Genomic DNA, 21,863 nt, shown 5'->3' on the forward strand with positions numbered 1-21,863 from the left:
CTAAGGTTCCTTATAGTCTAGTGAACCCAACAAAATCCTGGGATAAAGATCCCTTATATAGAACTCATCATCAGATAACAATTCACTCAGATCATATCATTCAAATCCTTATCACAAGAATGGTCTATTAAACCGAATTTTCTATCTGAACAGTCCTCCATGAAAATTTTCAATTATACACATTTTTAATTTGACATCCCTTAACTTGATCTACTGGGTCAAGTGTTAACGCGGTAGTAATCTGTCAGCACAATCCACTAATCTCATAGTGATTTGCTGAAGTCATTAACATCATTGCAGTTATGAACATCATCATAGGGACTTGTACCATTCATCCTCGTGGTTTTGCTCAACTTATTACATTTCAACCAAAATTCAAGAATCATCATTTTTCAATCAGAATCTAAATCAACTCATCAGTTCTCAACCATAATTTAAAAATCATATCAACCACATTCGAATTCATCATTTGGATAGCATTTATGCTTATAATTTCAAGTCTTAGATTTACTCGTATATACTGCCACAATAAAGAGCTGCAATTATACCCTCGATATATACGGGTAGTCACGATCCTTGAAATTATAAGGTAAATACCATCATGTCTAGGCCTCAAGCAAGCGAGAGATTCCATGCAATTGCGGTACTTCCATCTGAAGACCCAATTACTAATTTATAAATTTCAATCTGAATAACAATTTGTATGAATTTTATCACGCAATTACAATCTTTTATTGCTTCTTTATAAATTTTTGACATTTTTGGCTTCTCGATTGATCCTCATTAGCCAATTCGCTCTGATACCAGCTGCTGTAAGGTCCCTGTCCCCACCGCGCAGCAACGAATTCAGGGGTGCTAGCAACGGAAGTAGCACTTCTTGCGTGAGGTAGAGTCCCACACCACTCGGGGTCTCTCGTCCATGGATATCCGGACAAGAGACTAATCCATCGGTTCTTCCGAACCCGAAAAAACTTCCCTTGTGCCGCCCAAAAAGCACGAGCGATTCCTCCAAGATAACTTTTCTCTAACGTAGTCAAAAGCCTTAACTAACAGAACTGATCTGACCGAACCCGTAAGTCCCATAGTCAGATCAGAGAAAAGATTGCACTTGGATCATAGAGACCAATGCTTTTTTCCTCATTGAGAGGCACAGCCGTTGATTCTTTTTCATAGAACAATTTTTATCCAGGATTTACTTTATCTATCGTACCATAACAGAATTGAGTCTCAATTTAGGGATCCATCAGTCCAGCCTAACCCCATGTGGGTTAGCCAACCGTCCAACCACTGTAGTGATGGGATCCAATTAAGAGTTTGGTTAGGTTTTGTCCCGGGTACCAAGGAAAAGAGTTTCCAGGTCCCCTAATAACTGGATATTCATATAAACTTAAAACTAGTCACACCACTTACACACCCAATATGAAATTACCTTTTTCTTAGCATCAGCTATCTTTAAAAACAATGAAACCATTGTGTCACTCACTGATCATAATCCTCAAAATCTCCAATTGAATCCTTATTTCCAATCATTCCTTCATCGATGTACCTATGGCATCATTGACAACCAGAACGCTCACCACCTGTCCACTCAAGGACCTTTTCGATAGTTCCTAGCTCATAGTAACCGGTAATATATTCATATCAAAATAGAATCTCTGTTGAAGATCAGCAAGATCAACCAACAGATCCATATAAAAGAGCCATAGACTCATCCGTTGAGGACCAGCAAGGTCAATCAACCAGATCCATGCCTGAATTTAGAAAACAACTCTTACTCCTTGCCAATATCTTCCCCGATGTACGCGTGGGTATCGTCGACGACCCATAGCCCGAGCATCGTATGGTCAGCACCCTCTAGGATCCTTCGTCGCCTCGCAGGTGACCTAGCGCTTCACTCATAGGTCGCTTCTTTAGTTCCTCATCCACCGTACCGCAAGCTCACCATTTTAATCGAACCGATACTGTTCAAGACCTCGACCGACCTTGCTACGTGAGACGTCCTCCATTGACTCTCCGTCAACTGTTACAACTTTATCAGATTAGGTCTCCACAACCTCATTCACAAGACGATCAAAATGCTTCTCCAACATTCTTGATATCAAACAGTCATTTAAAAACAATTCAAAAATATAGTTTCTATAATAAATGAACTCTCATCTTTTCACATTACTCCACATCAAACCACATTAATTAATTCCACAACTATTTCATAAGTATTCCTATTCTCATCCAATCACATCATTTTCATCTCATCACATCTTTCCTCAATTTATCCTCATCAGATCTCATCCACTCGCATCTACCCATATCCACATCTCATCACATCACATTCATTCACATCTCATCCATTCAGACCACATCACATTCACATCACATCTCATTTATTTTACCACGTCTCATTCATTCACATCTATCCCGATTCACATCACATTCATTCATATCCATCATATTCATATTTATTCAAATCCATCATATTCACATTCATTCATATTCATCACATTTACATTCATATATATTTATGACACATCACATCTCTTTCTATCACATCACATTCTCACATACACATCTATATTCATTCTTTCACATACTCATTCACATCAATTCTTTCACATATACATTCACATCCATTCATCACTTATACATTTACATCCATTTTCATCATATCATCCACTCATATCTCATATCATTCATTTACATCCTGATTCACATCACATCTATTCACCTCTATTCACCTCACATCTCATCACATCCTGATTCTTATCACCTCTATTCACATCACATCCATCCATCTATTCATTCCCATCTATCTAAATCACATCTTATCTCATCACATCTATTTACCTCACATTCTCATCACCTCTATTCACACATCCATCCATCCATTCATCATCTATCTGATTCACATCACATCTCATCACATCTATTCACCTCTCATTCTCATCATCTCTATTCACATCACATCCATCCATCCATTCATTCACATCTATCTAATTCACATCACATCTCATCGCACCTATTTACCTCATTCTCATCACCTCTATTCACATCATATCCATCCATCCATTCATTCACATCTATCTAATTCACATCACATCTCATTACATCTATTCACCTCATATTCTCATCACTTCTATTCACATCACATCTATCCAATCATCTATCTGATTCACATCTTATCTCATCACATCTATTCACCTCACATCTCATCACCTCTATTCACATCACTCATCCATCAATCATCTATCTGATTCACATCTTATCTCATCACATCTATTCACCTCACATCTCATCACCTCTATTCACATCACACCCATCCATCCAATCATCTATCTGATTCACATCTTATCTTATCACATTTATTTGCCTATCATCTCATCACCTCAATTCACATCACCCATCCATCCAATCATCTATCTGATTCTCACATCTTATGTCATCATATCTATTCGCCTCACATCTCATCACCTCTATTCACATCACATCCATCCATCCAATCATCTAGCTGATTCACATCTTATCTCATCACATCTATTCGCCTCATATTCTCATCACTTCTATTCACAAAATTTAAACATAGAATTTAAGAGGATTCTAATTTTTGATATAAAGATTCTTTACGTATCTATTTATGCATAATTTAAATTTAAGAAAAATAACACTTTTAAAATAAAATTAAATTCTTTATGCATATTTCCATGCATAAATTCAATTTTAATGACTAACACTTTTGAAATAAAAATAAATCTTTTATGCATAAATTTAATTTTAATGAGTAATACTTTTGAAATAAAAATAAATCTTTTATGCACCAACCTATGCATAAATTCAGTTTTAATGAAAATGACACTTTTCAAATGAAAATAAATCTTTTATGCATCTTTCTATGCATAAGTTCAATTTTAATGAGAATGACACTTTTCAAATGAAAATAAATCTTTTATGCATCTTCTTATGCATAAGTTCAATTTTAATGAGAATAACACTTTTGAAATGAAAATAAATCTTTTATGTCTCTTTTTATGCATAAATTCAATTTTAATGAGAATGACACTTTTGAAATAAAAATAAATCTTTTATGCATCTTCCTATACATAAATTCAATTTTAATGAGAATGGCACTTTTAAAATGAAACTAAATCTTTTATGCATCTTCCTATGCATAAATTCAATTTTAAAGAATAACACTTTTGAAATAAAAATAAATCTTTTAGAGTGTACAAACGGAAGGAATTACTCTTTTAAAATCAATTTTAACATTCAATTTATGACTTGAATTAATCCAATTTGAATTCTAATATCTCTAATCTACTCTATTTTCTAAAAATAAAGAGATTTAACAATGAAAAGAGTTTAATCAATCATTTAATTAAACTTTGAAGAAGGGCTGAATTGTAAAGAAGAGAAGGAGTGGCCTTTCCATCAAGGCATAGCATCAGATTTTAATTCAAACATTTACAAAGCATAAAATTCAAAGGAAGAAGGAAGCTTCTTGATTGCTGAGCCCCTTACACAAAACTCTTCTAGACTTTAAAGAGACCCAAAATCTTATGGTAGCTCCTCCAGCTTAAGACACCCTCCCATGCAAAGGTTCCGTAGCTTATTCAGCTGCCCGAAGCTTCATGATTGATGAGTCCCCTACATCAAACTCTACTGAGCCCCCCCCCATCAAACTCTTCTACACCTTCAAGAGACCCAAAATCCCCTGGTAGCTACTCCAGATTAAGGCACCCTTCCATGCCAAGCTTCCGTAGCTTTTTCAGCTTCCCAAAGGAACAAGGAAGCTTCGTGATTGTTGATTCATCTGCATAAAACTCTTCTAGACTTTCAAGAGACTCAAAATCTTCCGGTGGCTCCTCCAGCTCAGTGCACACTTGCATGCCAAGCTTCCGTAGCTTTTTCAGCTGCCCCGAGGAAGAAGGAAGCTTCATGATTGCTGATCAACCTACATCTCTTCTAGACTTTCAAGAGACACAAAATCTTCCGGTAGCTCCTCCAGATTAAGGCACCCTGCCATGACAAGCTTTCGTAGCTTATTCAGCTGCCTGATTTTAAAAGATCAAATTCTTCTAACAGCTGCAAATCTTCACTAAATATTGTCAAATTTTCAGCTGCTCAAAGGAAGACGGGAGCTTCATCATCAGTGGGCAATCAAGGATTTCTTAAATTGAATTCACTCTTGCAAAATTAAAGTTGACTTTTTAAAGTCAGATCTCATGAAATTACAAAAGTTTGAGGATCAAACATTAAAAAATAAGAATAATGACTATATACCATAATGGACCATAATTCCAGCACGATAAGAAACTCCAAGTCTAATAATAATTCTTTAGAAGGAGCCGATCTTAGCCACCTTATTTCCAATGCTTTTAGTCCCTCATCATCATACTCCAGATTTGTTCCATCCAAAAAAGCAATCGTAAAGATCCCATTTGGGAAAGCAAACTTGCATTTAAGTTTTAGAGGGAAGTGGCAAGCCCACAGATTTGATCAAGACCCTGCAACCACAAACCACACCATGATTGCATGGATCATTCTACACAAACCAAACCATCATTGCATGGATCATTCTATCGTTTTATCGCTCATGTACTGTAGTATCGGCATTAGAGGAGCATAATGCAGATGCTCGGTACAGATCTACATTCACTAATGTAGTTCCCATCCACTCCATAACCCAGACACTCATTAAATATATGGATATTGCACAAACATTGTGAGATCAGTGTAGAGCAACTAGAATGGAAAATACAGGGAGAGCCACCCACCCTCCACACTAGAAACAAGTTTCAAAACGACAAGTGTAAGTGTGTCAAAGATGGAAAAAAGGAAAGAGCTAAGAGTTCAGGATGAACAGTAGAACAAGTTTCTTGCTGGGCATTCACAACAGCTAATTTGAATCTCTTTAGTCTTTTGTTTTTGTATTGCCTTCCCTTCCTACGGCATTGTTTGCATACATGAATGCATGCCGAAAAAAGAGAAGTAAATAGAGAACTGAATACGCACCTGCTTACGTCGCAGCACTTGCATCAAGTCGATATCATCCCACACCCTACTCCACTTGCCTGACAGTTTGACAATGCCTCTAGCCAAATCCTTCAAGTGATCGTGCATTGTCAAGCACTCATTTTCGTCCACCTTCACTAGACAGAGATCTACCAAGCTCTCTAGAACACTTCTCCACCCCTCTACCAAATCATCGCTATCCCCAAAGTATTCGGCACTCTGCCTGCTTTCACCAATCAATAAGCAAGCCCCAACTAGAAACATTTCCTGCTCATGCTTACTAAGAGCCTCATAGCTAACCTTCAAACCAGTCTCTATGGGTTCGTACGAGTAGCGTTACTACTGAAAATCTTGATTGCTTCTTCCCAGAATTTATTTTCCTTCCTCACCCTAAGATGACAACCAAGCACCTCCAGCGAAAGGGGAAGACCAGCACATGCTTCACTTACTTTCTCTGCTAGCAATTCAAAACCTAGATCTGGTGAAGGCTTCTTGAAAGCGTTCAGACACAAACGTCACAATGACTCACCACTGTCCATGCCTTGTACCTCGTAGCGTTCACTCTTGAAGACATCAGAGAAATCATTGCCGAGAGGAAATACTTTTTGGTTCCTGCAAGTTACAAGCATTGGACTTCCCAGGAGAAAGGATGTCATACCTATGGTTTTCTCGATGGATTCAAAGCTTTTTGCATCATCCAATAGGATCAAGACCTCCTTCCGCCTTAATCCAGCTTTTACACGCACTTTCTTTCCAGCATCGTTCCCTTGGAACATTTTTTCATGCAGCAAATCTTCGAGGAGCTGATTCTGTAATTGACTCAGTGTCTTAGCCCGACAATTTTCCACAAAGCTTGGTGCTTGAAACTCCTTTCTAAGTCTCCTGTAAATAGCGCAAGCAAGAGAGGTCTTGCCAATGCCATCCATGCCCCAAAGCAGCACAAAATACGCATTTTCCTTTTCTTTCAAATGAAACATAGCTCGACCACATCATGGACCCTCTGGTCCAAACCAACTGCTTTGAGGTCGTCCTCCACGGGAATCCTGCTTTGCATCTCCTGTGCTATCATCTCTACGAGAGCTTGGAGAAAATCTCCTTCACATCTGCACATTGGTAATATCGTATAGATTAGTGATAAGTGAGAAGATTAACTACAAAAAACGGATACAAAACAAAGGTTTCGTACTCGTTAAAGGTGTCCAGGCGGAAACCCTCATGCCATGAGGCATCACATAGAGCATCTCCCCACCCCTTGATTGTGCTTTGGTTGTGCTTGCCTTGTCTTCGATGGTCCTCAATAGCTTTTGCAAAAGGCCCATCATTCTTGTTTCTTACATCTTTTGTCTTCACGTCGTCATAGAAGACCGGAAATAGCTTGGCTTTACTAGAGCTCTTGGTGCTCTTCAACATCTCCACAAGTTCATCCAAACACCACCTAGACTCTGCGTTATTGCTTGCAAAGATGGGCACTTGAATGATTGCTTTTTGTGCAGCCTCCAGCATGAAAGGGTGAACATCATCTCCTTGAGGGAGCTCCTCCATGTCCAGAAATGCTTTGATCCCACAGCATTCTAGGACATGGTAAAGTATATTCGCAAATCCACGCTTCATACAAAGTAATCTTAAGGAATCCTCCATGTTTTGAGTTAACTCATGTACAAAATCGAAAATAAGAAATAGTGCTGTGTTAAAAACTTGTACACCAGCTCTTTCAAGAGCAACTCATGTGCCAAAAAAAAAGGGATGTGCCATTTTGCGTAAGCATTCTCTTTTCAGATTTGGACCTAGAAGCAGGCTTGCACTAGGTTTTGAGGCCTATGCCCACTATGCACACACTAATCACGTTCATGGGGGGACGACGACCGCAAATTTAGCTCACACGATGCCATCAAGATTCCAGCATTGGTGGCATCAATCCCACTAGTTCTAAATCAGGTGCCCTCTCTAGATACAAACACTTTGAATCTATTTAACAACCTAGGAAGGGGGGTTTCACACAGATTAATGGGGGCACGTGATCACATTTGGCTGTCAAAAAACCTAGTGGTTGCCTAAATTTGATGGATCTATAGGTGTGTGCATAAATGATATGTGTGACGCTACTACATGAAGTGAATACATTGAAGTGTTCATGCCCGGTGCGCAGGACCAGTGGAAATCCAAGGAAAATCACGGCTGTGGTTTCAAACACTAGCGTGTGCCATCAAAGTGAATTTTCAGACAATCAAAAAAGCTTTCCGAAATGGAGTGCATTGCACATGCACTTTACTTAATGAAACAATGGAGTCCTGCAAGTCCAGGAGAGATTTTATCCAACAAATCAAAGTCTTAAAATTATAATGCTAGGTGTGGGAGAAATTAGATGATTCACAGATGAAAGATTATTTCATAGGGGATTATATCAAATCACTTTGCACAATTTGCTTATCCTCTCAAACCCAATTACATTTGGATGGAAATCTCTTAGAGGATTGTACGGGCCAACCTCTTTTTTTTTTCCGGGAAAAAGATGCTTCAATTAGTAAAAGAAAAAACAGCCACAAAGGGCTAAACAACCACCACACGCTACATACAAACTCTCCTCATTTAAGGGCGGGAGTCAAATGATCATGAGGGGAAGAGACGCTTCTCCTCCGTCTGGCCACTCTGTGAGGAGAAGGCTATCTCATTCAGGGGGAGGGGGTGGAAACCACCACACAGGTGGTTTGTAGTGCCAAGTGGGGTCTCCTCCTCTATCTATGTGGAAAGGGCCGGGCCTCCAAAGTCGCAGGAAAGCTTCTCGCCGCTTCCGCATGCGGTCTGCACCTCCCTGTAACTTCCCCCACTGACCGCAGAGGGTGTTAATGATATCAAGCCATATGCTCTTGATGGTCTCCGCCGGAGGAGTGTGAGTACCCTCGATGGCCTCGCTACATCCAACACGCCAAATGTGCCATGCTACTATGCTACTCCAAATCTCCCATCTCTAGCATGAGCCTGGCCGCCAATCACTTGAAGGAGGGGCTGTGACTGATACTACTGCAATACGATGGTGAGAGATCTCAAGGCCTAGCCCTCCCCCATCCTCGTCATAAGCCCTGGCCACTCCAACCTCTATGGCCCAAGTGACAGTGCCCCATGTGATGATCAAAGTCGATGTCCTATCCATAGCAAAGATGCAGAGAATCCCCTACCAAATCTACGGAGCCTTCGGGCCATCCCAAAGGCAATGTCTCTAAGTCTCGTTGGGGTGGCCACATCATGGGCAATCCACTGGTCGACCACCAACTACCAACCAAGTGCCGATTGCTAAACTCCTATGTGCCATCAACCAAAGAAAGAGGGTGATCTTTCTTGGCCGAAACTTTCCCACAGTTTCTTCCAAAAATCTGAGAGGAAATGCTATGATAGGCCCTGAGACTGCCAATGTGTTGCTGCTGTCTGTCAGTGTGCCATCTATCTCGGGCATCTGGATCCTGCGGCCTAGCCGCGCAGTATATGCGAAGAAGGGGGCATCCAGAGTCTCCTCCCGATCTAATGGATCATGCCAAGTCCACTCTCCCGGATCCCACTACAAGCGTGTGAGAGGGCGGCACTCCCATATCCATAGCCGCAATAATCTCTCCCTTGCCACCTTGGCTAGTGCTGGATCAATATGCCATTCCCGTGCCCGAAAACCAATCACCCTCACTCTCTGCAAGGTGCAACCACTAAAATCCTCCAAAGGAAGCAATTCTCTCTAGTCTACCATGGGATCCAGTCGAGAAAGTGAGCAGACCACTGTCCTCATCTCCTCCATGGATCGCAACTACGATATCGTGCCAGGTAAACACGCCTAGCCACACTAGGGCAGTCGGGTTTGGGAGAGTCAGCCACTCCTGAGGGATAGCTGAGCCAATGTCAATGCTGAGCCTATCTCTACCCCGAATCCCTATTAGGCCTCTCTCCTGCACCTCCGGGAGTAATTGCCTATGGGTGATCCAATCTCCAAGAGACTTGGCTGGTCCCATGCTCAAGGCGCCCCAAGAAACGTGCCGTCGGGCCCCTAGCATGTGGGTAAACGGATCAAGGGGTTCCAGACAAAAGGCTGCCAAAGCCCCTCCTCTGATGCAACTGGAGCTATCTATCTAAGGGCGGGCCTAAGGTGCTCCCAAGCACGAAGTTAGCTCGCTGCAAATCTGTGCTCAAAAGCCAGGCTAAAAACACGAGCTCACATCTCTCTGAAGATCAATCGGGTACTCTGCAGCCAAGGGACCCCAAAACTCGGAGTGCGGGCTGAAATCTAGGTCAACAGAAAATCCTTCCAGGGCTCACCACTGGAAACATAGTTGTTATGAGGCGCTCCTCTAACCATTAGAGGCGTTCGAGGGGTATGAGTCTTCTGAGGCGTATGGGCATAGTTGATTTTTTTTTTACTGTTTTGGATTCTGCCCGTTTCTACCCGTTTGAGTCTCTAGATGGGAGCTATAAGGGCCCCTCTAAGCTCTCAAGACTCACGCACACTCTCTCCCCCTCTCTCATGCACACCCAAGTGACACCCTCCCTCTCTCTCTCTCTCTCTCTCTCTCTCTCTCTCTCTCTCTCTCTCTCTCTCTCTCTAATAATCTATCTATCTATCACTATATACATATATATATATATAACAAATGCCTCTAACACGCCTCAACGTCTCTAAAAAATACGAGTCTTTCGAGGCGCATACCATACCCACCTTGTACCAAGCGCCTCTGAGGCCTCTAGCAACCCTGACCGGGAAGGAGGCCTCTAACAATCAACTTGCCCAACAGGGTGCGGCTCCGAATAGCCGAGTCAATGAGGCCTAGCCCCCTCTGCGACGAGGCTGAATAATCACTCTCCATGCCACCTTGGCCCTAGTTGGCCTGCCATCACTTCCGGCCTATAAGAAATTCCGAATCAATTGCTGTACACATGACCAATACAAGCCCGAGAAAAGGCCCAGCACGAAGTGATCTACCACATGGCGGCCATAAGTACCTAGTTCGCCGCCACCACCACCCTACTTGCTAGGGATAGCCTCACTGAGCTCCAATAAAGAAGCTTGTTCCGAATACTGAGAAGAAGTGGGGAGATCTGCTGCTTCGGAGAGAGATATCAATGCCAACTTGGCAGCCGAGATATCGAACTGGAGTGCCCCTCGGGATCCACTGGAAATCCTCAACTGGTCCCCAGTCGAGGCGGGTGATGAGTCTACCCAAAAACCACACGACTTGTGCCAGTCGATTTGTGCTCCTGATGCACGGAAAAAAACCGCAATCGCCTTCGCAAATCTCTGTAGATTCCCCACATCTCCTACTAGGAAAGCTGCTGTGTTTTCTGCAAACTCTGAGTCCAACAGCTCCTCCTGCATGCGGAGGGGAAGACACTATCCCTGAAGCTTGGTCTCCTGGGCAGAAAGAAAACTACTCATGGCCTCGACGACGAATAGAAAGAGGTAAGGTGCCAGAGGACAGCCCTGTCTAACCGAGCGGGAGAGGGGGAACCTGTCGCCACGTGCTCCCTAAATGAGAACCTGGCTGTGTGAGGCTAAGTAAAGTCCTGAGACTCCACGAACCCACTCCATGGGAATCCCATCTGGCACATAGTACCCTCCAGAAAGCTCTAATCATAAGCTTTCTCAAAGTCTAGGAGTAGCAAAATGAGGTGCTGCTGCTGCTGCCGCATCCTAGCCAAAGCTATTGCCTCCCAAAAGGTAAAGATGTCCAGAATACTCTGATCCTGAACAAAGCTGGTCTGCGTATCGTGGATCAAGTTTGGGAGAAACGGCTGAAGTCTCCTGTTGATGGCCTTGGCCAAGATCTTATAGGCTGTCCCTAGAAGGTTGATGGGTCTCCACTGCCGAATCTCCAATCTGTCACCACCCTCCTTGGGAATCAAGTGAATCAAGCCCTCTCAGAGCCTCTCTGTCACCACCCTCCTTGGGAATCAAGTGAATCAAGCCCTCTCAGAGCCTCTATGTCACCACCCTCCTTGGGAATCAAGTGAATCAAGCCCTCTCAGAGCCTCTCTGGCATGGCACCTATGATCATAATCTCATTGAAGGCAACTCAAAGGCCACCTTCCATGAGGTCCCAATGGCGAAGAAAAAAGGAGACTGAAAGCCCGTCCCGCCCGGGCATTTGCCCTGGGAAGTGCTGTCAATGCCTCCGCCAACTCCTTAGCAGTTAATGATGTCAATAAGAATGACCGAGGAGAAAGGGGAACCACCTCCCTCGTATGCCGCCAGACCCTCGTGTGCTTCCACCACCTGTGGAGATGCTAGGGCATCAGTAAGGAGGGATCGAAAAAAGTCCGAGGCGATGGCTCTCACCTTTGGGGGTGGGGGGGATCCGAAACAATAGCTCCATCCTGGCTGCGCAACCTACGAATATTGTCTCTCCTCCTGTGTGGGCTGGCTATCTCAAAGAAATCCCTTATGAATCTATCGCCTGCCTAAGTCTAGAAAGAGGCCCCGGCATGATACCTGTACTCCACCCTCCTCTCCTCTATGGATCTAATCTCCGTACGAGCAGTGGCAAGCTAACTCCCGATCCACTGGCTATCCGGGGATCTCTCCTGAAGCCGTTGTAAAGAGGCAAGACTCCTCAAACTCCTCTTGCTCCCAGAAACCCTCTAGTCAGATCTAGGCTACCTCTTGCAAGAAGTAGCTAATCTCTCCTAAGCGATCATCCAATGTGCGCATAGCAAAGCATGAAAGAAAATCCAATCCTGCCCATATCTACTCTATCCTGCTGCAAATCTCAAGGTCCTGAATGAGGCTTTCCGGAATCCTCAAGCTCACATGCTTGTCATGCCTCTAGGGGTCCTCTAAGGACAAAATAACCGGGGCATGGTCTGAAAATGAAGTGCTTGCCAAAATACCAATCATACCCCCTCGGTTGCAAGCCCACTCATCAACATAAAATCTGTCAAGTCTAAAGAGGTTGGGGCAGGTGCTTCACCTATCCGACCTCGAGAAGCAAAGGCTCCTAGGGCTATGCCCAAACTCTGGAAGACGCCAAGGGTCCTGTCCCCCGACTACAAGAATCATCTCCTCCCAAGGTGAGTACTCTAACCCTGAAATTGTGGCCGTGTCACCTCCAAGTCTGTCCTCTGCTGCCTCTATCATGTTAAAGTCACTGCCCAAGCACCAAAAATCAGCGTGAGGGAGGGCCTGCCGTACTGAGCACCAAAAGAGGGCTCTACCAGCAGCGTTCGAAGCGTGAACGTTGAGGAAGCTAACACTATCCTCTCCAATAGTAATGATAATCCACTGTGCATGCCGGGGGACGACGACTCCTGAGCCAATCACTGCCGGCAGCAGCTGCTCACTGACAAATATACACACCCTACATCCGTGACAGGCTGAAGGATGGGACCAAAAAGTGTGATCTTGTGCCTGGAAGAAGTTTCCCGCATCTGCGGGTGCGCCCCTCTGAGAGACGATGCTCCTGGAGGAACAAAATGTGAATGGGTCCCTCCACTATGGCCCTCTAAAGCTCGCCACGTAGGACGCCTCGTCTATGGAAGCACTGAGGCCCCCCTAAACCCTGGATGTTCCATGAAACAATCCCCATATCAATCTTGGTGTAATGTGGCACTAGCAGAACTGCCCTCACTCGAAGAGTCTTGGGCGAGGGTTTAGACGGGGAATAATCACAATCCGTGCGGGGGCGAAGGCGTGCTAGGTGGGCACTAGTCCTGTCCTCCATGTGACGCCACTCTGTTCGAGCGCGTGCGTATGCATGCTCTGGACTCCGTCGATCTCACAGTAGAGCTATCTATAAGAGGGGCGAAGAGGTACCGCAACAAAAGTATGCATGAACACAAAAAGCAGCACCTCCAGACCGGAGACTACCATCTCCTCGTCTTAGCCTTGATGGGCTGAACCTCCAAGCTCCATCCTAGCCAAAGGCCAAAAATGGATGAGGATATCAGTGATGCGGAGATCGTGGAGATGGTGAAAGAGCTCAACTACCTGACCCTGGATGGCAACTGCCACCAACTTAGGATCCCACTCTGTCCCCGGGGCTAACTGAAGGGAAATACTCAAGAGAAGATCATCGTGCCATTATTTGGCGTAGAGGGCCTAGAGTGGTGAAAACTCACACAAACCCGAACACGGGCAATTGTCTCCTCAAAAATGTTGGTCTCTTCCGTCGGCAAATACCGAAAGAAACTGTAATCCACAAACTGTACCAGGATCCTAGGGGGCCCCTGAGAACTCTGGCAGAAGATCCCTCCCCGGGGAGGTGGCAATGGTCATCTCCATCGGCTCCGAAGAGCGGTGAATCAAGCGATGGACTGATCCTGCCAGCTGCCTCCGCTTCGGGTCATGGGCTGCTAGGGGGCAACGAGAGTACTCTCAAGAGGCAGAACGGGAGGGGGGGGCGGGGGGAGGGGAGGGCTCGGATGGTAAAGGCGGGGGTGGAGTGCGCTGAGGTGGGTATAGTCGGTGACGAGACTTGGGGGGGGGGGGGGGGGAGAGCTACGAGAGAGAGGGCGGAGGGGCAGAGAGGCCAAGGAGAGATGCTGTTGTGACGGATCCATCGGAGAGGAAAGCTGAGAGGAGGGACCCGTCGGGGGCTCAGAGAGGTCGGCCGACCTCTCCGAACCCTAGGGGTCGAGATTCCCCGGCCGACCTCTCCGAACCCTAGGGGTCGGGGTGGGAATCTCGACGAGGAATTAGCCGCCAAATTGGTGGGGCCGGAGGGCATAGTTACCAGGGGACGGGGACGGGGACGGGGGACGGGAACGGGGACGGCTAAAGGTAGGGAACGGGGGACGGGGGGTGGGGACGGCACTCAAAATTGTTAATTTTAGAGGAGTAAAGAATCAAGATTAATCAATCAATAACAACAAGCTTTCTAACTCCAAAAGTTATGAATCATGATACACATTACATTTAAAATTAAATTACGCTACGAGGTGCAAGAGTCAAGAGTCAAGACTTGCAAAGTCGGAAAAGAAAGACTTTAAAGTTGATAACATTAAATAGATATACTCAAAAGATGTTGGGGCCTAGGCGATACAAAATATAAGTCACTCGCTCTCATACTCTGCACTCCCAATAAGAGAGGTGCTAGCCTCGTGATCATGAGTGCGTGAAGTGTGGATGGGGGTTGTGTCATCCGATGAAGGCTCATGATGAGAACCATCTGTCCCACCCTCCTGTGCAATAGTTGTAGCTGCCTCCTCTTGTTCCATCTCCCACTGTGTAAAAGTATCGGCATTGCATCTTGCACTCTTGCCAAGCATGCGCAAGTTTGCGCTAATGAAGACAAGATCATTAGCTCTTTCCACCCCAAGCCGATTTCTTTTCTTTGATGAAATGTGACTGTAGGAGGACCATAATTGCTCTAGGCAAGAAGAGCTAATGGACTGGCTCAAGATCCGGATCGCCAACTGTTGTAGCTCTGGTCCATCTGATCCGAAGTCCTCCCACCATAATGCTGCACCAACCTTGAATCTGTCCTGCTGCGCATCTGCACATCCATATGAGCCTTGAAATGCCATGTAATTAGAGAGCTCGTCTCTAATTTTGCGCCTGATTTTTGCATCCGGCGTGAGGCGATCCAAGATGAGTCTCCAACCGTTGCTCACCTCTTTATCACCCTCCTGCCCTTTTCCCTCAAATTCTGGGTCCATCATAAAAGCAGCTGCATGTAAAGGAGAGAAATATGAGCTCCATCTCGCCACACAAAGCGAGTGGATCTCCTCATATCTATCTACGTCTGGCTCAAGCTTCTCAAGACTCTCTATCATCTGGTCCATGGCTTCATATACTTTGCCGATGCATGGCTGCATAGCATCAACAATCCTCAGCAAGTGGACAATGGGATGCACCATGGCGTCAGTGCGCTTGAGGTCCTCCCAAAAATCAGCATCGTCGACCTTTTTGTTGCATGAAATCCCTACCTGTGTACGTGCAAAAGATGAGGAGCAAAACTCATCATTGATGAATAGTTGCCGCACGGCACCCTGACAATCCTTCAAGCGATGCAACATAAGAAAGTTGTATGCAAAGCGAGTGTCCGAGTACTTGAGAAGGACCTTTGTGGACCTCTTCCCAAACTCGGATCGAAGGTATGTGTGATTGTTGATGAAGGTCACAATTGCATATGCATCATCAATCACCGATTCAATCCATGACAATTTCCCAATATCTTTCAAAAGATTATTCAGACAATGTGCCATGCAAAAAGAGACGGTGATTTGAGGATACATACTCTCAAGAATAGCTCCCGCTGCCCTATTTGTCGCCTCACCATCCGTGACGAAACCGATCACACATTCGGGGCCGATAATCTGGACAGCACTACTCCACTCTCAGCAACAAGTACATCCGCACTCTTTCCCGTCCCTGAAGCATCATGTGAGGAGACAAAGTACATCTCCCCCCGTGAGTATGCCACAAGGCCATGGATAGACCTTTTCCGCGTGTCACTCCATCCGTCTGCAATCAAAGAGACTCCATTGCGAGCCCATTGTCTCTTTGTGTTTGCCGCCGCTTGCTCAACAAGGCGTTTCTCCTTGTCAAGCATAGTGGTCCACAAGGTTTCGGAGGATGGAGGTGTGTAGTGAGGACCGTACTCGCCAATCTTCTTCACCATCGTTTTGAAGTAGTCGGACCTATTTATCATTTCAAAAAAAAAGAGGGTAAGTAATTAGAATGGTAAAATGGTGACCTGTGAGACATGATGCTGAAATCATGTGAGTGAAATACGTACCGTGCCACACGAAAAGCAATGTGGTCATGAAAAAAGAAGCGGGCCACTGCGGCATCAACCTCCTCCTTTTTGGGATCCCAACTCCCCTCAAGAGTACTTTGCCGCCGACGAGAGAGAGAGGGTGGACTAGGTTGCGGCATTGAGAAGGCGGCTTGTGTGAAGCCTCGAGTAGTGCCACGAGGAGGACGTGATAGAGGGGTAGATGAAGATGCACCACCACCCGATGTAAAACCTGATGTTTGGGTTGGAGTGACATAAGTGTTGGGATCCACTCCACGCACCCTTTGGCTTGCACTCAAAGCTTGATGGGCGGCAAGCTTTGCAAGAAGCTCCTTTCTTATCTCCGGTGTGACCCGCTCAAAAATTTCACCTCATGACCGGGCTCATGCAACAAATGGGCCCTCACCCTATTGGCCCCACCCACACGCTTATATGGGCAAAGCTTGCATGTCCATGGACGTGCATCCCCCGCATGAGTAGGAGGCTCAAAGTTGACCTCATCCCACCATGACCACCCATCCGTTCTACTCCTACCGCCCGCACGAGAAGAGGATGCCATGAATAGTTAGTAACTTAGTAGTAGTCTAGTAGAAGAGGGTGGAGAGAGCTTAGAGGGTAGAGTAGGAGAAGAGGTAGAGGGAAGATTGAAGTAGTCTAGTAGAAGAGGGTGGAGAGAGCTTAGAGGGTAGAGTAGGAGAAGAGGTAGAGGGAAGATTGAAGTAGTCTAGTAGGAGAGGGTGGAGAGGAAGGTGGTGGAGTAGGAGAGGGAGATAGTGGAGAGGAAAGCTTGAGTAGGAGGGAGATGGTGGAGAGGTACTCAAGTCTTGGAAGTTGGAAGGCTTGAGTAGAAGAGGAGTAGCAGGAAGCCCATTATATAGCATATAGCAGCTCTCTCTCTCTCTCTCTCTCTCTCAAACTCTCAAACGGCCAGCCGCCAACGGCTAGTAGCCGTTACCCGGAAAAAAAAGGCTCGAATTTGTAGCCGTTGCGTCGTTGCAGACGTCCCCCCGTCCCCGGCTGACAACGTCCCCCCGTCCCCCCGGGCGGGGACGCCCGTCCCCTGGTCACGTCCCGGCCGTCCCGTCCCCCAGGCCGTCCCGCCGCCGTTACGCAACTGCCGTTAGTCGGGACGGCGTTCCCACGTCCCACGTGGGCATCCCGCCGTCCCCCTGCCACTATGCCGGAGGGGCCTACTACGGGATTGGAGAGGGCACGTCACGACGGGAGAGTGCTGAGATAAATGCTCATAACGGTTCTCTCACAGAAGCGAATCCTCCTGAGATCTGCCAGCCTGGCACACACGGCGGTGGCGCTCGGCTTTGGTGGTCGTCTAGTGTCCTGGGCACGGTCCAACCGTCCACCACTCGCCGTCCGCTGGGTCACCTGAAGTTGGGGCCTAGTGCTCTTCTGTCGTCTGAGGGCCTGCCTCTCGCTCTACCCCCTGGTGTCTTGGACTGTCACCAAGGGAAAGCTCTAGCTAAATGACCCATCTGTCTGCAAATGAAGCATTGGCCTGGAAGGCCAGAATACTCCACGCACTGCTGTATGGGGTCGCCTCGAAGGCTAGGAATAGATATGCAATGCGGTACAGACTCAGCGAGGCTACACAGATGCATAGGGATGGAATCCCTGTTGCCCTTGTGAAGGCCGAGGTAGCGGTGGGGGGGACTCCATCACTCTCCGGATGGCACCATCGATCACCGAGAGAAGAGGAAGATACTCCTTCCTAAGGCCTGGGAGAAAACTGTCACTAGGAAGCCCAAAACGCCAGCCAATGGGTCAAACGTTGGATTGAAGCCGTGTTGCCACTGTGCAAAGAAGACTTGTGCCGTACGTAATGCAAGGAGACTTAGCTACATGACTCGATCTGACGCCGATGGGCGAGTTGAACTCCACATGGTAGTACCCGTACCCCAAATGGTGAATATCGGGGTGAATATCGGTGATCTTGCCAGGTTCGCCGATGAGGCTAGCTTGAAAAAAAATCCCTGAGCTGTCCGCGCGCAGGGTGGCCACCAGTGAGGCAATAGTCGTGGCAAGAACCTGTAGATCTGCTTCGGAGAAGGTAATGCAAGCAACAGCGGCTTCAGTCGGGGATGACGGAGCGGCTGCCATGGAGTCCTCTTGAGAGTGAAGACCAGAATAGGCTGACGCTTGCCGAAAAAGCTAAAAACCCCAAAAAGAAAGCACCAACCTGCACTGAATGTACAGGCCATGTAACTATTTGGTTCTCCTAGCTCTATTTCACATGATGAAACCCATGCCCGAACACCAGACAGGTGGAAGAAGACATGGGGACAGGGTCCATAAGGTTTGATTTTAAAAAAAGCACCATTCTTGGTCAAAAAGCAGGAAAAAACAAAAAGTCAAACAGGGTTGATCGCGAGTCAAGGGCACCACTGGAAAGTGGAGATTGAGCCAGACCAAAAAGCTAAAAGACGCTTTCTCAAAAAGAAAAAAGTCAAGGCCCTAAAGCCCAAAAAAAAAAGCACCAAAAGTTGAGTAATATTTTATTAATAAAAGTAAAAAGAGCAAAAGTAAAGGCAAAAATAGAAAAGCAAAGCATAAAAAGGCAATGCAAAAGCACGATGGCTTTTTGGCAAAAAGCAAGGCCCTCCCCAAGTATAAAAGAAGCTAGAGCCTTTGTTTTGGGCATCAAGCTTGTGGAGAGCAAGGAGACCCTCATCTTCATCTTATCTAATTAATCAAGATTACTAGATAATTAGAAATTAATCAAATTTTTAGTTATTTTTCAACTCACCTCTATACCCCCAGCTGGTGAAGGAGCTCTAGCTCCTTGCACACTCAAAATTAGGCCTATTGCTTCTAGCCCAACATAGCCACTACCCTTGTGCTCTAGCCAGTCGAAACAACGCAACAAACCGTCGTCGGACGAAAGAGAAATCACGTTTTTTGCAGGCGCCTATTTCTGGGAGAAAATTTGAGATCTTCACTTCCACAAATCAAATGGGTCTAATTCCTCTTAGCCCCAAGTGTTTTCAAGCATGCTCTACAAGCTGGTGAAGTCAGAATTCAATTTGATCAAGTCTACAGTGAGATCTAAGCTCTTCATCAAATTTGCAGGTGACTTTGGTAAAACAAAGATTAAGCTTTCAATATTTGGTTAAATCTTCTGTTTCTTGGCTTAATCCTCTACTAGACTCATTGCTATTGATGGCCTTGAAAGCGTTTGAGCTCATTTGAAGTCTAAGGCCCCAAATCTGGACTCCCCGCATACTCTGTTTTTTGCACACAAAACAGAGGATTAATTTGCTAATCAATGATTAATCAATGCTAATCATTGTATTTTGGTACAATTGAGGGTTCAAATTAACCATTAGGTATCTGATACAGATCCCTATAGCTTCAGATTGCAAATCGGAGTTGATTTGATACTCCAACCATTCCGTACAAATTGGTTACCCTTGATTTAATGTAATTTCTGGTAAAAATATGCTGATAAAATTATGGTAATCATCATTTTGCATTTAACCCTTGGTTAATGCCTGTAAATCTCACTCAAATTCAAGATTATTCACAGCCAGAGTTGCATTTGGGAATGTGCACAAGAATGAATGCTATACGCATTATGTATTGGGCACATTACATCAGTGTAAATATGGGATCAGACACTGCCCTTGTCCAGAATAAGGCAAGAGGTAAGACCTCCCGCATAGATTTGGGTTTGCATTGCATAATGACACAAGATGAACATCAAAAGCCCAAAAGAACTGTCAACAAAACATTTAAACATGTTGCTCACATGGAGCAAGAAGACCTGACAGACAAGCTCATGGCCCCAGCCATGAAAGAAGAAGAACATCTCTTTCCAAAAGGAGGATCCACACCAAGAAGAAAAGCTAAAGGAAGCATTGAAGGAAGACATGGACACGTGAAGAGAAGCTGCCACAAGAAGGCTGAAGGAAAAGGAAGACATGGACGCGTGGAGAGAAGCTGCCACGACAAGAAGACTGAAGACAAGAGAAGATGTGAGGCTCCAAAGAGTGAGGAGCCATGTGAAAATCTGAGAGAGAGAGAGAGAGAGAGAGAGAGAGAGAGAGAGAGAGAGACCCCACAACCCAATGTAACCTGCCCCAACAAAGTAAAACCACCTCTGAGCCACCGATGATGTAGGCCACGTGGTAGATAGATGTATGTGTGAGCACTTTATAGTCAAGGTCGCGGGCACTTGTAGTAGCCTTGGACACATAGAGAGAGAGAGTGTCAAGGACTATGAGTTTAGGGACTTGAGGCACTGGTCGCGGGCTATCAAGTAAGAGAGAAACTTAGTATAGGGTCCAGGTGTGCTAGGAGTATTCACTTGAGGGGAGGTGTTGAAATATTCAAGTGAATAGGGTGTGTGTGAGAACAAGCCCTTGGTTAGAGGCTGTAAAAGAGAATGTGTAAATGTGAAAGAACCTGTGAAAAGGTGAGAAGAATCTACTGGGAGAGAATAAAGGGTAGCATGAGAAGATTTAGGAAGTCTGGAGATATTCTGGGAAAAGTGAAGAGGTGGAGAGAATCAAGCAAAAGAGGTGGAGATATTCTGGGAGAGGTGGAGTGAATCAAGGAGAAATCAGTGGGATTAGATGCTTGGATGTAAACTCTATAAATTGAGGCATTGGCCTAATGAGAATTTGCTCGTTTTTGATTATCCATACCTACATTAAGCTATTTATTAATTACTCACTAATCACGTCTTAATTATTTGCTAATCACTTTGTTAATGATGTTGATTCTAGTATTTGATCCACCATAGCTCATCACATTGCTCTAATTTCAACAGATTTTTCCTGAATAAATTCTTGAAAGAAGGTGGGGCTTGTTCCCCGCTCAGTGTGGTGTCCTGTGCAAGATCTCCATTCCCTTCTCTCTCTCTCCTCTCTCTCTATATATCTTTATCTCTTGGACACGTGGTTGAGTCCGTCATTGCACATCCCGTTGGGCTTACAGGCCACCCTCTATCCAAGCTAATGCTTGCAAAGACCAATGAGGTGATAGCTCAAGTGATGAAGGCGTTTGCCTAGGACCAAGAGGTCCTAGGTTCAAAACCCCCCTTGGTGCTTCCTCGGCGGCATTGCCTACGGGCAGATAATTAAGCGCCTACGTGCGGTGAAAAATCGGTAACTACGGGAGGATCTTGGGCCTAAGGCC

At 45.4% G+C, this 21,863-nt stretch overlaps 1 protein-coding gene, 1 long non-coding RNA gene and 1 pseudogene across 22 annotated transcripts in view; 1 reads left to right on the forward strand and 2 right to left on the reverse strand.

Moving 5' to 3' along the window:
* Positions 1-21,863, forward strand: part of LOC147614575 (uncharacterized) — a 298,802-nt gene that overhangs the window by 119,529 nt on the left and 157,410 nt on the right. The gene's annotated exons all lie outside the window — the stretch shown is intronic.
* The window catches only part of LOC147614576 (TMV resistance protein N-like), a 49,121-nt gene continuing 31,648 nt past the window's right edge, over positions 4,391-21,863 (reverse strand). For 3 of the 16 annotated variants that reach the window (XR_015262907.1, XR_015262903.1, XM_086779856.1), the window contains one exon: positions 4,391-5,007. Coding sequence is in view for 1 of the 16 variants with exons in the window: in XM_086779857.1 (XP_086635983.1) it covers positions 6,968-7,106; positions 7,190-7,641 (591 nt within the window). In the remaining 15 variants the exon portion in view is untranslated. Of the gene's footprint in view, positions 7,107-7,189; positions 14,326-21,863 lie in introns of those variants that run through there. The other 13 variants (XR_015262906.1, XR_015262899.1, XM_086779852.1 and 10 more) reach the window with 11 other exon arrangements.
* On the reverse strand, positions 14,493-21,410 carry LOC147614577 (uncharacterized; annotated as a pseudogene).

Source organism: Cibotium barometz, chromosome 41 (genome assembly GCF_041138505.1).
Source record: "Cibotium barometz isolate CiBa-2024 chromosome 41, ASM4113850v1, whole genome shotgun sequence".
NCBI lineage: Eukaryota > Viridiplantae > Streptophyta > Polypodiopsida > Cyatheales > Cibotiaceae > Cibotium > Cibotium barometz.